Raw genomic sequence first — 15,627 nt, forward strand, 5'->3', positions numbered from 1 at the left:
CACACACACACACACGCACACACGCACACGCACACACACACATCACTGCTCAGACAGTGCTATTATGGTGGTGAAGTCAAAGGAGTTCACAGACACTCCTGGGCAATTCAGGCCCGTATTTTAGGTTACGGGATGCTATTCAGTATGTGAAGAACAGGGCTGACATAACATCCCCTAGTTAAAACACATTCAGGTGGTTGAGAGGGAAGAGTCTGAGGCCCAGGGATGTAGGCTCCACGCTCCACGAGGGCTGTTGAGTTCAGGCTAGTTAGCGGGACATTCACATCTCACTGCCAAGCAGGACACAGACACAGACAGAACCATCCCAGTTCAGACTTCAAACCCCAAATCAAAACTCTGCCTACAACCAAGACTGCTTGATGGTTGACCTCTAAACACCATGTAGACACTTAGGAAAGGCTCTCCAGTTGTACTAGGCTGTAGGGAGGTGTACCACCACGCTATTAAGACGCTATGACCCATTATGTAGCCTTATGTCAGCCTGTCATATCCAAAACAACACCTTCCACGTCCGTCTATTCCCTCCAAGGCCTTGACTTGCAACACATCAGAGGTTCTGAAAGATAAATAGATCCCATTGTTCAGGGGAAAAGTCAGTACAGAAACTATTCAGAAGCCACATTTCATTTGAGATTTCCTCAGGAGGAGTTAATACTGTCTGCTGTACACTCYGTCTGGCACTCAGACTCTCTGCCCTACCCCTACAGGCAGGTACTCACCAAACGCTGCTTTGGCCTGAGTCTCGACTACAAGTCAGAACCCACAACCCCAAACTCAGACATACCACACTTACTCTCTAACAGTAAGGTTTTCACATCACTAACAGAAGCTAAAAATGGAAGTGAAGAATCAAATGAAATGATTCATGACAGAAATTTGATATGGTCCTGCCTTTAAACAAAATCTAGTCTGAAATCTACCAATGACCCACAGGAGAAAAAGCTGTCTGTCCCAAATGGCATCGTATTCCCTTTATAGTGCACTTCTTTTGACCAGAGCCCTGGCACTATAAAGGTAGCAGGGAGCTATTTGAGATGCTGCAAAGCTGTCTGAATTGTATTCAGATTTCAGAGGGCCAGCCAGAGGCTGGAGCACGATGAGGGGGAGAATTATATTATATATATAGGGTTTATGCTTCATTACATTTCATATTAGTTCCCCTGAATATTCCCACAGCTGCTGTTGCAATATTTTTTTCAATTAAAGATTAGCATAGCAATGACTTGTTGGGTACGGACAGGCATAGACTTAGGAATCAGTTTGAGAATTGTTATCTGATAGAACCTGTTCTATCAGATTAAATTATCATTATCCTACTAAAGCTTGGCAAGAGTTTGTCCAGTACTGGCATCTAAAGAGAGACAGACTAGTGTTAACATGTTTAACTCAGTTACTGTACCTTCAAGTAGGTATTAATTCACTTGTTCACCTGATAAATAACTCATGAGGCACCATCAATCTCTAGTGGCCATGCTGTGTAGGCTGAGATCACCCTCTTGTGGCCATGCTGTGTAGGCTGAGATCACCATCTAGTGGCCATGCTGTGAAGGCTGGAATATCCCATCTAAGTGCCATGCTGTAAGGCTGAGATCACCCTCTAGTGGCCATGCTGTGTAGGCTGATATCACCATCTAGTGGCCATGCTGTGAAGGCTGATATCACCATCTAGTGGCCATGCTGTGAAGGCTGAGATCACCCTCTAGTGGCCATGCTATGTAGGCTGAGATCACCTCTAGTGGCCATGCTGTGCAGGCTGAGATCACCCTCTAGTGGCCATGCTGTGTAAGCTGAGATCACCCTCTAGTGGCCATGCTGTGTAGGCTGAGATCACCTCTAGTGGCCATGCTGTGTAGGCTGAGATCACCATCTAGTGGCCATGCTGTGTAGGCTGAGATCACCCTCTAGTGGCCATGCTGTGCAGGCTGAGATCACATCTAGTGGCCATGCTGTGTAGGCTGAGATCACCCTCAAGTCGCCATGCTGTGCAGGTGAGATCACCTCAAGTCGCCATGCTGTGCAGGCTGAGATCACCCTCTAGTGGCCATGCTGTGTAGGCTGAGATCACCTCTAGGGCCATGCTGTGCAGGCTGAGATCACCCTCTAGGGCCATGCTGTGTAGGCTGAGATCACCTCAAGTGGTCATGCTGTGTAGGCTGAGATCACCCTCTAGTGGCCATGCTGTGCAGGCTGAGATCACCTCTAGTGGTCATGCTGTTTAGGATGAGATCACCCTCTAGTGGCCATGCTGTGCAGGCTGAGATCACCTCTAGTGGCCATGCTGTGTAGGCTGAGATCACCTTCTAGTGGCCATGCTGTGTAGGCTGAGATCACCCTCTAGTGGCCATGCTGTGTAGGCTGAGATCACCCTCTAGTGGCCATGCTGTGTAGGCTGAGATCACCTCTAGTGGCCATGCTGTGCAGGCTGAGATCACCCTCTAGTGGTCATGCTGTGCAGGCTGAGATCACCTCTAGTGGCCATGCTGTGCAGGCTGAGATCACCTCTAGTGGCCATGCTGTGCAGGCTGAGATCACCCTCTAGTGGCCATGCTGTGCAGGCTGAGATCACCTCTAGTGGCCATGCTGTGTAGGCTGAGATCACCCTCTATTGGCCATGCTGTGCAGGCTGAGATCACCTCTAGTGGCCATGCTGTGCAGCTGAGATCACCTCTGTGGCCATGCTGTGTAGGCTGAGATCACCTCTAGTGGCCATGCTGTGCAGGCTGAGATCACCTCTAGTGGCCATGCTGTGTAGGCTGAGATCACCCTCTAGTGGCCATGCTGTGCAGGCTGAGATCACCTCTAGTGGCATGCTGTGTAGGCTGAGATCACCTCAGTGCCATGCTGTGCAGCTGCGATCACCTCTAGTGGCCATGCTGTGTAGGCTGAGATCACCCTCTAGTGGCCATGATGTGCAGGCTGAGATCACCTCTAGTGGCCATGCTGTGCAGGCTGAGATCACCTCTAGTGGCCATGCTGTGTAGGCTGAGATCACCTCTAGTGGCCATGCTGTGTAGGCTGAGATCACCCTCTACTGGCCATGCTGTGTAGGCTGAGATCACCTCTAGTGGCCATGCTGTGTAGGCTGAGATCACCTCTAGTGGCCATGCTGTGCAGGCTGAGATCACCTCTAGTGGCCATGCTGTGCAGGCTGAGGATCGTCTACATTCACACAACTAAATTCACTTCAACATTCATGTGATTCTACCTCTAATCCACTGTGAAGATTCTCATCCAGTCAGTAAATTACAAAGCATTTTTTATTACGACATGTCTGACAAATCAGGCAACGAATCGGCAAACTGATCACAATACTGTAGCAGTATCCTACATCTACACAGAGGCCACACTGTGTACACAACACAATACTAATCAAAATACTGTACACACAGTAGTACATACAGCATCTGAACTCCAGTCTAAGGGTCACATTTCATGACCTCTCTGAGGCAGACGGTAGCGTAGCAGGAAGAGTCCAGGTCAAAGTTCAACGTCAAACTCGGTGTGTCTGTGTCAGGGTACTGCACCGTTGACTCTCCTGTCCATTACCCTGCACGCTCTCCCTCCTCTCTGCCTCTCAGACCTCCAGGTCTAGTTGTGTCTGTGTCAGGGTACTGCACCGTTGACGCCCCTGTCCATTACCCTGCACGCTCTCCCTCCTCTCTGCCTCTCCAGACCTCCAGGTCTAGTTGTGTCTGTGTCGGGGTTCTGCACCGTTGACTCCCCTGTCCATTACCCTGCACGCTCTCCCCTCCTCTCTGCCTCTCCAGACCTCCAGGTCTAGTTGTGTCTGTGTCGGGGTTCTGCACCGTTGACTCCCCTGTCCATTACCCTGCACGCTCTCCCCTCCTCTCTGCCTCTCCAGACCTCCAGGTCTAGTTGTGTCTGTGTCAGGGTACTGCACCGTTGACTCTCCCTGTCCATTACCCTGCACGCTCTCCCCTCCTCTCTGCCTCTCCAGACCTCCAGGTCTAGTTGTGTCTGTGTCAGGGTTCTGCACCGTTGACTCCCCCTGTCCATTACCCTGCACGCTCTCCCCCTCTCTCTGCCTCTCCAGACCTCCAGGTCTAGTTGTGTCGTGTCAGGGTTCTGCACCGTTGACTCCCCCTGTCCATTACCCTGCACGCTCTCCCCTCCTCTCTGCCTCTCCAGACCTCCAGGTCTAGTTGTGTCTGTGTCAGGGTTCTGCACCGTTGACTCCCCCTGTCCATTACCCTGCACGCTCTCCCCTCCTCTCTGCCTCTCCAGACCTCCAGGTCTAGTTGTGTCTGTGTCAGGGTACTGCACCGTTGACTCCCCCTGTCCATTACCCTGCACGCTCTCCCCTCCTCTCTGCCTCTCCAGACCTCCAGGTCTAGTTGTGTCTGTGTCAGGGTACTGCACCGTTGACGCCCCTGTCCATTACCCTGCACGCTCTCCCCTCCTCTCTGCCTCTCCAGACCTACAGGTCTAGTTGTGTCTGTGTCAGGTTCTGCACCGTTGACGCCCCCTGTCCATTACCCTGCACGCTCTCCCCTCCTCTCTGCCTCTCCAGCCTACAGGTCTAGTTGTGTCTGTGCCTGGGTGCTGTGGTACCGCTCCACTAGCCTGTGACTTTCCATTACACTCCTGTTGCCTCTCCCAGCTCTCTGGCTCTGCTCCAGCCTGTAGGTCAGGCTATGTGGGATGGCCAGTAAGGGCGGTAGCAGCCAGGGGAGTTCAGTTTGAGAGGAGTGACTCTGAACCGACAGCTCTGTAGTCCGTCCCTCGCCAGTCTCTCCTGGTACCAGCCCCCTACAGGGTTCTCTGGGTACTTCACACTGTTGCCAAGCATGGGAAGAACCACCTGATGGAAGAGCACAAGAGAAGTGAACAATGGATTCAATAGAATCATCCATAATCCATTTGATTTGAGTAGTGTTTTGTGGATGTAGGTTTCACCGGGCTCGGCAACGCACTCAGACAACACACCCATGTTTGCAGAGTAGATGAATAGTTCAAATGGTACAAGGTACTGTAGAACAGGGGAGTGGACAGGTGTGTGTGTACCTGTCCTAGTGAGTAGACTTCCTCCTCTGCAGCAGTAACAACATGAATCTGGGGGAGTAGAGAGTACAAAGGTCCATCTCAATAACATCTTTATGACTGGTTCAATCTCAGCGAGAGAGTATCACCGGYTGTCATACTCAAAGATAGAGCCTAGTGGACAACTCTCTAGCGCCGATGAAAAATGATTTACACAAGTGACTTTGACTGTGTATTTGACTGTGTATTTGACTGTGTATTTGACTGTGTTATTAAGTCATCCTGTAACTGAACTACCTGAGGTAAGCTGGTTTCTCCCACCTCTATCCCCTCCTCTCCCCTCTGCTTCCAGACCAGATCTCCCTGCCTGGCCCTGTGGCCCAGCGTGGCCAGCCTGTGTGCAGCCGCCTCGTTCCAGACCCGGCTACAAATCAAAACAATCTTTATTGATACAGAATACTTCAAACAAAGTGGGTGAAGAGGAAGTAGGAATACAAATAGAACCATAAAGAATAAAGGATTCAGAATATTTAAAGCAATACAGCAGGTGATATAAATCCCAGACCTGCAGTATGCGTGGGGGTAGAAGACCCTCATCCCATGGGGCAGGCTGAGCCAGGCACGGGTGCAGCCCTCTGGGCCCGTCCCATAGCGATGTAGGGCCCTCAGCATCATCCTCTCTCTGGCCTTGGACATGGGCATCAGAGACAGGGCCTCCTTGGCATTATCTGAGGAGATGAGGGAGGAGAGGGGTGGAGGAACAGGGTTAGAATGGAGAAGAGTAGAACATGAAATACATGTATTTTATTTCTACTGTATTATTGACTGTATGTTTGTTTTATTCCATGTGTAACTCTGTGTTGTTGTGTGTCGAACTGCTTTGCTTTATCTTGGCCAAGTCGCAGTTGTAAATGAGAACTTGTTCTCAACTYGCCTACCTGGTTAAATAAAGGTGAAATAATTATTTTAAAATTGTTTTAATCTGAAAAAGGTTGATAAAAACAGAGAACATGGTAAACAGGAAATGGTGACTAGTGTAAGCAGGAATTTCTCACCAGTCTGGAGGAAGTGTCTCTTGGCAACGCTCTGAGGGTCATCACCCTCTTCTGGTGTGAAGAACAGACGGACAGCTGCCACCTGAGACACATGAAAGACAACCCACACCACAAGTCAGACAGAACAAATAGAAACATTGACATCCACTGTTTTCAGTTTCTTGTAATATAAGAAGACATAAGATGTAAATGTACCATTTCCCCTTTGAGCAGGGCCAGTCCGACGCGGTCAGACTGAACACTCTGTCCAGTCCCAAACCTCTGAGGTCCATAGTAGTTCACAAACCCTTTGACCTAAAAGAATTGACATTTAATAACTTCTCACTACAGATCAGAGAACAACACTCCTCAATTACTCACAGTGCAGTGGAAATGACTATCAAAGTGCACAGAGAAATCTACATTTGTATCCAAGTTTGGGTCTGGGGACCAACAGGGTCTGATGTTTTTATTCAGCCAATCAAGCGCTTGTTGATTAGGTTGATTAGTTAAATTGAGTGTTTCAGTGCTGGACTGGACAAAACCCTGCATCTCTCCAGGACCAGGGTTGAATGGAGGCCACAGAATAGGAGTGTCTCACCTTTACGTTGTCCACAGCCTCCTGCACCAGTGAGTCCAGCTCCATCAGTGTGCCGTGACCCTGGCGTGGTCTCAGATCCCGTACCACCAGGTCAAAGTGGTTCCCCTGGAGTCTACCCAGATGAAGAGGCTCAGAGACGGAGCGGACGGAGGAGAGGACCACCCCCCTCTTCTCAAARTCACTGGCCTTCTCTCTCAGCCTGACAACACACATCCCTCCCATCAGCACTAGTCTGACCGGTCCCCATGAGGACAGGATATGCATCAGTGGACAGTGAACTCACTGGACTAGTATGTTAGAAATGCATGAATGTGGTGGTGGTGGATGAGTTGAGTTTGCCCCCAATAGAATGTAGCACTTTGTAAATATCCATCATTATCATCAAACCATAGCCAAGGATAGCCTGGTGGTCCAGTCTGTTAGTGCTTTAGTCAACTCTCTGTTTGTAGTCTAGGGGAGTTGACCACAGCACATAGGCTAAGCCAAGGAGTTAGAATGTGTTGCTGTTTCCATTCAATCTAACAACTGTACTGTATCTACCGTTGTGGTGAGATCTTCTTGACCACCATGGACTGGTAGGTGACGGCCCTCTTGTCCTTGATGCCAGCGTAGGTGAAGTCAGAGGGCAGCACCCCCAGGACAGCTGCCATGTAGCTGATAGCCTCCAGAGTCTCTAGGTTCTCCTTCCTCAGAGTGAACGCTGCAGGGGGAGGAAACCCATGCCAATAGTATCCACACTAACTTCCTAGAATACATGCCCAACACATTGCTTCATTCTAAGTAGTATGCAAGTATGGCCAAGGGAATAGAGTGTTATGAGTGGGATGAGGTTGGTCTTAGACACTGATTTAAGGTCAGTTTTGTGGGGTCCATGTTCAGGATTTGGGGAGGATAAATCAAAGGATACGTTTATTTGTCACGTACAGTTTAAAGCAGATATATTAATGCTTACTTGCAATGCTTACTTGGGCTAATAACATTCTTCTTGCTGTACATACAGCATCATAATAGAAAAACATATCAAGTACGAGAGAGAAATAGGAGAGAGAGTAAACAGAGAGAGAGATATAGGAGAGAAACATAGTCTGTGAAGTTCTCTATAGACCTCTCACCTGTATAGACCTCTTCCTCTTTACTGTCATCAGCCGTCCTCTTCCTGGGTTTCCCTTTTTCTCTCAACCTGACCGTAATGGCCGTAGTCTTCTGCTGCTGGTCACTGAAGCTCTTAGTCTCCACCAGTTTACCAAACCGTCTACTGAGGAAGTGGTGCACTGCCGTCCTGTGCTCCTTACTGTCATCACCCCTGAACGTGTACACAGAGTTAGGCATCTTGGTGTCGATGAACCTGATAAAGTCTTCGGCCTCCTCCTCGGAGACCAAACCTGATAGGAGCTTAAAGTCAGGGTCCTCCTTAACCCTAATCTCTGATTGGTTGGTTACTGTCAACAGGAAGGGAAAGTTGTGTCGGACAGCACGGTGGACATTAGCTCTTTGGTGTTTGTCTGGGAATGAACCCAGGGATAACTCTTGATTGGCCATCTTCTTCTCACTGCCATTGGATGATTCTTGGTTGGCCAGATTCTTCTCAATGCCATCATTGGGACTTGATGACGCCTCTCTCAATAAAGCAGTGAACTGCTCTAGCTCTTCACAGACAGCCTGACCCAGTATCGTGCTCAGGTCAAAACAGTCTTGGCTGGCGGTGGATGTGATGTCACCATTCTGACCGGGTCCAGGTACTGAATCCATACCCTTTACAACCGGAGGACAATTCTCTTCTTTGAGGTTGTGTTGATGTTTTGGGCTAATAATATTTGTCTTTCCTTCAGACTTGGCACCTGGGCGTGCCTCAGTAATGTTGGATGATTGAGGAACATCAGATACACTGGGTTTAGTAACCATCTGGCCATGGATGTCTATCTCTGTGACTACAAAGTCTCTGGTGGAGTTCTTGATGGTTCCATAGAACCCTTCATGTTCTGAGATGTAGCACTCTGGGACACGCGGTGCTTCCTCCTTCATAGTCATGGTAGATAGACTGTCCTGTCGCAAAGAAAGGGATACAACCAATATTATACCCAAAGTTATGTCAAATCAATGAATTGAACATCAGAAGCCATGTATTAAGCCAGAGTAACGGTTTTACCAGTTATGTAATGTGTAGAGTGAAGCGCCCGTGCTACAAATATTTCATTTTCTAAATGAATCAATGTGACACCATAACACACTATAACATTGTAGCTAGCTAGCTAACACTGTTAGGATACGTTACTGTTTACCAAGCTCAACCAACAGCAGAAATCATAGTCTTTAAGCAATTTGTCATTTCACTTATATCATCTAATTATAAATGAATGCAATAATAAATGTCCTAAAACGACATATTTCTTGCAATAAATGTCTAATAAACAAACACATGTGCAAACTGTAGCATGAGATTGTAATTCTTCCGCATCATGTCATGTGACGACAAGTTCTTAAAGGGAAAGTGCTCTTTTATTTGTCTCAAACTACTGTTCTGGTCTTCTGATGACTAATCACCTGTTAATAATTATATTGCACAGTATAGACTAGAGAGATATATCATAAGTAAATCATTACTATTTTTTGACAAACAATTTGCATGTAAATGGTCATTTCTGATTTGCTGAACTGTATGAATAGGCTACTGTATTTAAGTTATGTGAGTCACAGTAAAATAATGTTCTGAGATAATTGTAAAGACATTTTCATGAATTGAGGTCTACATTACTACAAAGTTTTATTACAGATTAGGCATACAGCAGGTATGGGTTTAAATTGTATCATCTGACAACAGCTGATCTGCAGCCAGCCAACATGACTTATTAATTGTAATCTTTTATGTGCCAGGCCAAAGGTTTACCCTTACCACTGGTGCCAATGAGTGGGATTACAACYCAGATCTGGCCTACTATTTCCCCCTTCACTGCCAACTCTATTCAGAGAGCAATGCTTTATTCAGTAAACTCACACCTCTCAGTGGTCAATAGGCTTGCATAGTAGTTCTGCTACTGCTACTACTAATAATAATACATCAGCCAAGAAACACATTAGTGAATGTAATTTAAATATTTTAATTTATTTCATTTCCTTACACAATTTAATTCATAGAAAAAAAKAACATTTGAGACATTACATAACATGATAGTTTCAACGTACTAGGACTCCTTCAGAATGACYTAATGTCATAGTAATCTAGTACAGGACGAACATGTCATAGTGGTTTGCCTTTTCACGGAATCAGTAGACAGATCCTCCATGACCTTTTACCTGGGAATCACAGTCCCTTCCCTTCATTGTGGTTCTAATAAACATCACATGCATACACACATTGTCACGTGGGGAAAAACCTGCAGCATTGTGGTTGAAAAGCATTGCATATTATGTGGGATTAATATCACTGATGTGAAATGCACAKACGAGCAACCCTGATTGACAAACAGGTCTGCGTCTGAAATGGCACCTGGGTCAAAAGTAGTGTACTATATAGGGAATGGGGTGCCTTTTCCGATGGGCCCTGGTCAAAAGTAGTGCACTATATAGGGAATGGGGTGACATTCCCGGACGCACCCAGGCACTCTCTCTCTCTCTCAAACAGACCGACAAACAGATAACGGTTGACACTCAACTGAACTCTCAATCGCAGAACGTCATACACACATACAGTACATCACAGACCTAGAAAAATACTTTCTATAGGATTTTTCATTCTTCAGTAAAATAACATGGAAAGAGAAATCACGAACTAGATTTTGGACTGACTTGTAATCATATAGTTGTTATGGACATGGTATTGGTAGTACAAATTAGATGCATACAGTAAAATGTATACAAAAGCATTAGGCTTCTTAACAACATCCACAGACCCACACATGGCCTCTCTTCTCTCCCAAATCAAGCTTCTACATCAGCATGGTGCTATTCATTAGGCACACCATAGCAAAACGTTTTCAAACATTTATCAACGGAAAGCGAAAACAAGCTATTCTTACTGGACAAGTCTAGGTGGTCCCTCTCTGCTTCTCCATTTAGTGTCACATGAATAGGACCCAGTCCTCATCGCGATCCTGAAGGGCTAGCGGTTGTGGAACAACATCTCTATTGATTGACTTTACACAACGCATTACAGAACTGCTGCAACATGGTCGGCATTGGATCAGCACTAATAACCAGGTCAAGTGGTCAGATCAGTATCACATTCTCACTAGAACAACCACAAGGTCTTTCCTCTCACACACCTCCAGAACCTCTAGCTCCCCAGAACCTCCAGCTCTCCAGAACCTCCAGAACCTCTAGCTCTCCAGAACCTCTAGCTCCCCAGACCTCCAGCTCTCCAGAACCTCCAGCTCTCCAGAACCAGGATTTTGAACCATATGTCTTAAAAACACATCCAGCTCTCCAGAACCTCCAGAACCAGGATTGGGAACCATATGTTCTTAAAAACACATCCAGCTCTCCAGAACTAGGATTGGGAACCATATATCTTAAAAACACTTCCAGCTCTCCAGAACCAGGATTGGGAACCATATGTCTTAAAAACACATCCAGCTCTCCAGAACCTCCAGAACCAGGATTGGAACCATATGTCTTAAAAACACCTCCAGCTCTCCAGAACCAGGATTGGGAACCATATGTCTTAAAAACTTTGTCAAATAATTTGAAAAAAAAAATTATGTAGCTATAGCTCTAAAGGGAAATGTTCGCTCTCTCTCTCATTATGAAAACACAGCACCTACTGTCTGTCTAAATAACAAGCTACTAATGTAAGTAAGTTCACAGGTTTGAGTGTCATGGCTTATATTATATTAGTGTGGTGGTCTGTGTGTGCATAGTTCATATAGTCTACAGGCTGGTTGTCTATGAGGTTAAAGGGCATTAGGAGGGATTCATGTCAATGGTCTATGTCCTACATGGAACCCTATCCCCTATATAGTGCACTCCTTTTAACCAGAGCCCTATAGGCCCTAACTCAACAGTAGTGCACTATAAAGTGAATAGGGGGGCCATTTGGGACATAACCAGATAAAGGGTTCTTATATACTAAGCGGAATGTCCATTGTGGACTAAAATGGAGGGTGTTTTTATTAGTCTTCTTCCCCATCCCCTGGTGGTCTAGTGATCCGGCGCCCCCCTTTCTTCCCCGCGGGGCCTTTAGGTTTGGGGAAGGCCTGCTTGTGTGCGTGCTGCTTAGGGTGGACCTCTTCGTACATGAATTCTGCGGTGGAGCTCATCACCGTTATCAATCTCCAGCTAGGGGAGGGAATCAGAATGCATCAGTTAGTAGGGATACTTATACTAATAGGAATACAATCAATCACATCCTGAGGGGCAAACTAGACTTATTCTATAAAAAATACATTGCAGCAAAAATCCAGTCTACATTGGCATAATGTTACAGTATTTTCACAGGAGTGTTTAAACTGTTGAAAGTCACCCTCTCATGTGACTCACTGCAGTGAACCTGAGTTGTATTCATTAGGTACCAAATAATATGGGTTAACCAGAACTAAAAACCCACATGTTTTTGGTCAGATGCTTGTTTACGCAGTCTGTCCACGAGAGATCAGGTTCCAAATGAAAAAAAAAACAGACTGAAATGGATGGACTATCTGACTATCTGTTGCAAAACATTTAGCTACAGTGTGATATAATGAACATAGCCAAAAGGTAAAGAGCTGGGTTATCTGTATGTGCAGGTTGTATAATGAACATGACCCAGCTCTTACCTTTTTGGCTATCTGGATGTGCAGGTTGTATAATGAACGTGTCCCAGCTCTTACCTTTTTGGCTATCTGGATGTGCAGGTTGTATAATGAACGTGTCCCAGCTCTTACCTTTTTGGCTATCTGGATGTGCAGGTTGTATAATGAACATGTCCAGCTCTTACCTTTTTGGCTATCTGGATGTGCAGGTTGTATAATGAACGTGTCCCAGCTCTTACCTTTTTGGCTATCTGGATGTGCAGGTTGTATAATGAACATGACCCAGCTCTTACCTTTTGGCTATCTGGATGTGCAGGTTGTATAGAACGTGTCCCAGCTCTTACCTTTTTGGTGGATGTGCAGGTTGTATAATGAACGTGTCCCAGCTCTTACCTTTTTGGTTATCTGGATGTGCAGGTTGCTCTCCACAGTATCGATGAGAGGGTTCTTACAGCTGGAGTAGAGCATCCTCTCTCTGATGCTACATTTATACCCCGGCATGGAGTAGATGAACACTGTAATACACATAGGAAACCACTTTAAAATACCACCTTATCACATTGTTATTACATTAAAATAACACAATACAATTATGAATAAGAGTAGACCGAGCTAAAAAATGATTGTGTGGTATAATATCAACTTATTAAAAAAATATGCCGTAATATGAATTCTCTTTTCATAATGTTTTAATGTGTTGTCTTTACCTGTAGACTCGAGGTAGTCTCCCTCGTGGGAATGCTTGTACAGGAAGAAGTGGTATCGGGCTGCATCCTTGGGGATCCTCTTGGGCAGGTCCTTCAGTTCTGTAGGAGTGGTGCTGGACAGCTTGATACACTCATTCCTAAAATCTATCTCCTGTTCATACAGATGATGATGACGGTGATGCATTTTTTCAAAAACAATCCTCAATAAGCTTTGTAATGTAAACCATCCAATACAATAAGGCTTTGAGTATCATGTTTCATGCAATGGTGATGTTTAGTTTGTGTTTTAGCTATCACATTGTAGTCTTCTCTGGCAATTATATGACATTGTTGAATCCAGAGACATGCTAGTCAGAGACACCTACTGCTAATGAAACAACACCGTGATTGTCTGTGCTCTAATAAAAGGAGGGGAGACTGCCAGACAGTACTGACACTCACCAGCTGTACTTGTTGGTCCTATTCTCTCTTAACTGTTCCAGATACTGGATGGCGTCTCTCTACAATACTATACTTTCCTATATTATTATATACTATGATGTATTATACTATATCATTCCATACTATATTATTCTATACTATATTATTCTAGACTATACTATATTATTCTAGACTATACTATATTATTATATACTATGATGTATTATACTATATCATTCCATACTATATTATTATATACTATACTATTTATTCTAGACTATACTGTATTATTCTAGACTATGATGTACTATACTATTCTATATCTTTCTATACTATAATACACTATGCCGTACTATACCATATATTCTAAACTATACTATATTTTTCTAGACTATACTATATTATTCTAGACTATACTATATTATATACCATGATGTATTATACTATATCATTCCATACTATATTTATTCTAGACTATACTATATTATTCTAGACTATACTATATTATTCTAGACTATGATGTACATAATACTATACTCTTCTATACTATAATTACACTATGCCGTACTATACCATATTATTCTAAACTATACTATATTATTCTAGACTATACTATTATATACTATGATGTACTATACTATGATGTACTATACTATATTATTCTATAATACCATATTATTCTATTCTATATTATTCTCTACTATATTATTCTAGACTATACTGTATTATTCTAGACTATAATATGATTATATACTATGATGTACTATAATGTATCACTCTATACTATATTATTTAATACTACATTCTATACTATATTATTATATACTATATTATGATATACTATGACGTACTATACTATATACTTCTATACTATATTATTCTAGACTATGATGTACTATATTATTCTATACTATTGTATACTATATGATTCCATACTATATTAATATATACTATATTATGATACACTATGACGTACTATACTATTCTATATCATTCTATACTATATTATTCTATACTATGTACTATATGATTCTATACTATATTATTCTAGACTATACTGTATTATTCTAGACTATAATATATTATTATATACTATGTACTATAATATTATATACTGCACTATATTATTATATACTACATTCTACACTATATTATGATATACTATGATGTACTATACTATTCTATTATGTACTATACTATTCTATATCATTCGATTCTGCAATTCTGTAATTCTATAATATACTATATTATTATATACTATGATGTACTATACTATAGTATTATATATCATTCTATTCTGTACTATTATTTTATACAATACCATTCTATACTATTATATCCTACCTAATATTGTACTATTATATACAATAATATGATGTAGTATACCATATTATTCTATACTATGATGCACTAAACTATATTATTCTATACTAGTATATACTAGTGTTCTATAATGGTGTACTATACTACATTATATCCTATATTATTCTATACTACTCTATGATGTACTATACTTTGATGCATTATACTATATTATTATACACTATGATGTACTGTAATATATTATGATGTACTATACTATATTATGATGTAGTATACTCACCAGCTGTACATAGTTGATCTTCTTCTCTCTGAACTGTTCCAGAGCCTGGMTGGCGTCTCGCTGCATAGGGAAGGCCACGCCCGTCAGAGTCTGCTGCTTAGTGTCCACACTGATGTCTGTCTGTACCTGGACRGACACACATGGTCACTTGGTGTTGTTTTAACTAAATCACCAGGCTTTCTTTCTGAGAAGGGCCTAGGCCCAGACTAAYGGTCTGAAACTAAAATAACACAACAATAAAACAGTCATTAGGTGTCACCAGGCTGTGGTTTGAGAAGGGCCCAGGCTAGTCTAGACTCACTACTATAACACTACTATAACAGGAAGTCTATCCTTACCCAATTTTGTATTTGTGTCACCAATAATTTGCAAAAGATAAACAGAAAGATACATTCTTGAAATGGCACAAAAAAACACATTTAACTTGATAAAATGAATTGATAAAGCTTGCGGTTACATTTCAAGTCTTACATGGAACTAAAATAACAACATTTACAGAACGATCTCAATGTAATAT

General features: G+C 43.4%; 1 protein-coding gene across 1 annotated transcript; it reads right to left on the minus strand.

The window, feature by feature from the left end:
* Positions 1–3,266: 3,266 nt before the first annotated feature.
* Positions 3,267–9,117, minus strand: LOC112068317 (pseudouridine synthase 7 like). Its single transcript, XM_070438106.1, is given in 12 exon segments — positions 3,267–3,539; positions 4,623–4,693; positions 4,696–4,843; positions 5,047–5,094; positions 5,320–5,446; positions 5,588–5,750; positions 6,078–6,159; positions 6,273–6,371; positions 6,658–6,856; positions 7,198–7,357; positions 7,770–8,700; positions 8,804–9,117. Coding segments are annotated over 11 exon segments (2,115 nt in total). The 5' UTR covers positions 8,686–8,700; positions 8,804–9,117; the 3' UTR covers positions 3,267–3,437.
* Positions 9,118–15,627: the final 6,510 nt, after the last annotated feature.

Source organism: Salvelinus sp. IW2-2015, unplaced genomic scaffold (genome assembly GCF_002910315.2).
Source record: "Salvelinus sp. IW2-2015 unplaced genomic scaffold, ASM291031v2 Un_scaffold415, whole genome shotgun sequence".
Lineage (NCBI taxonomy): Eukaryota > Metazoa > Chordata > Actinopteri > Salmoniformes > Salmonidae > Salvelinus > Salvelinus sp. IW2-2015.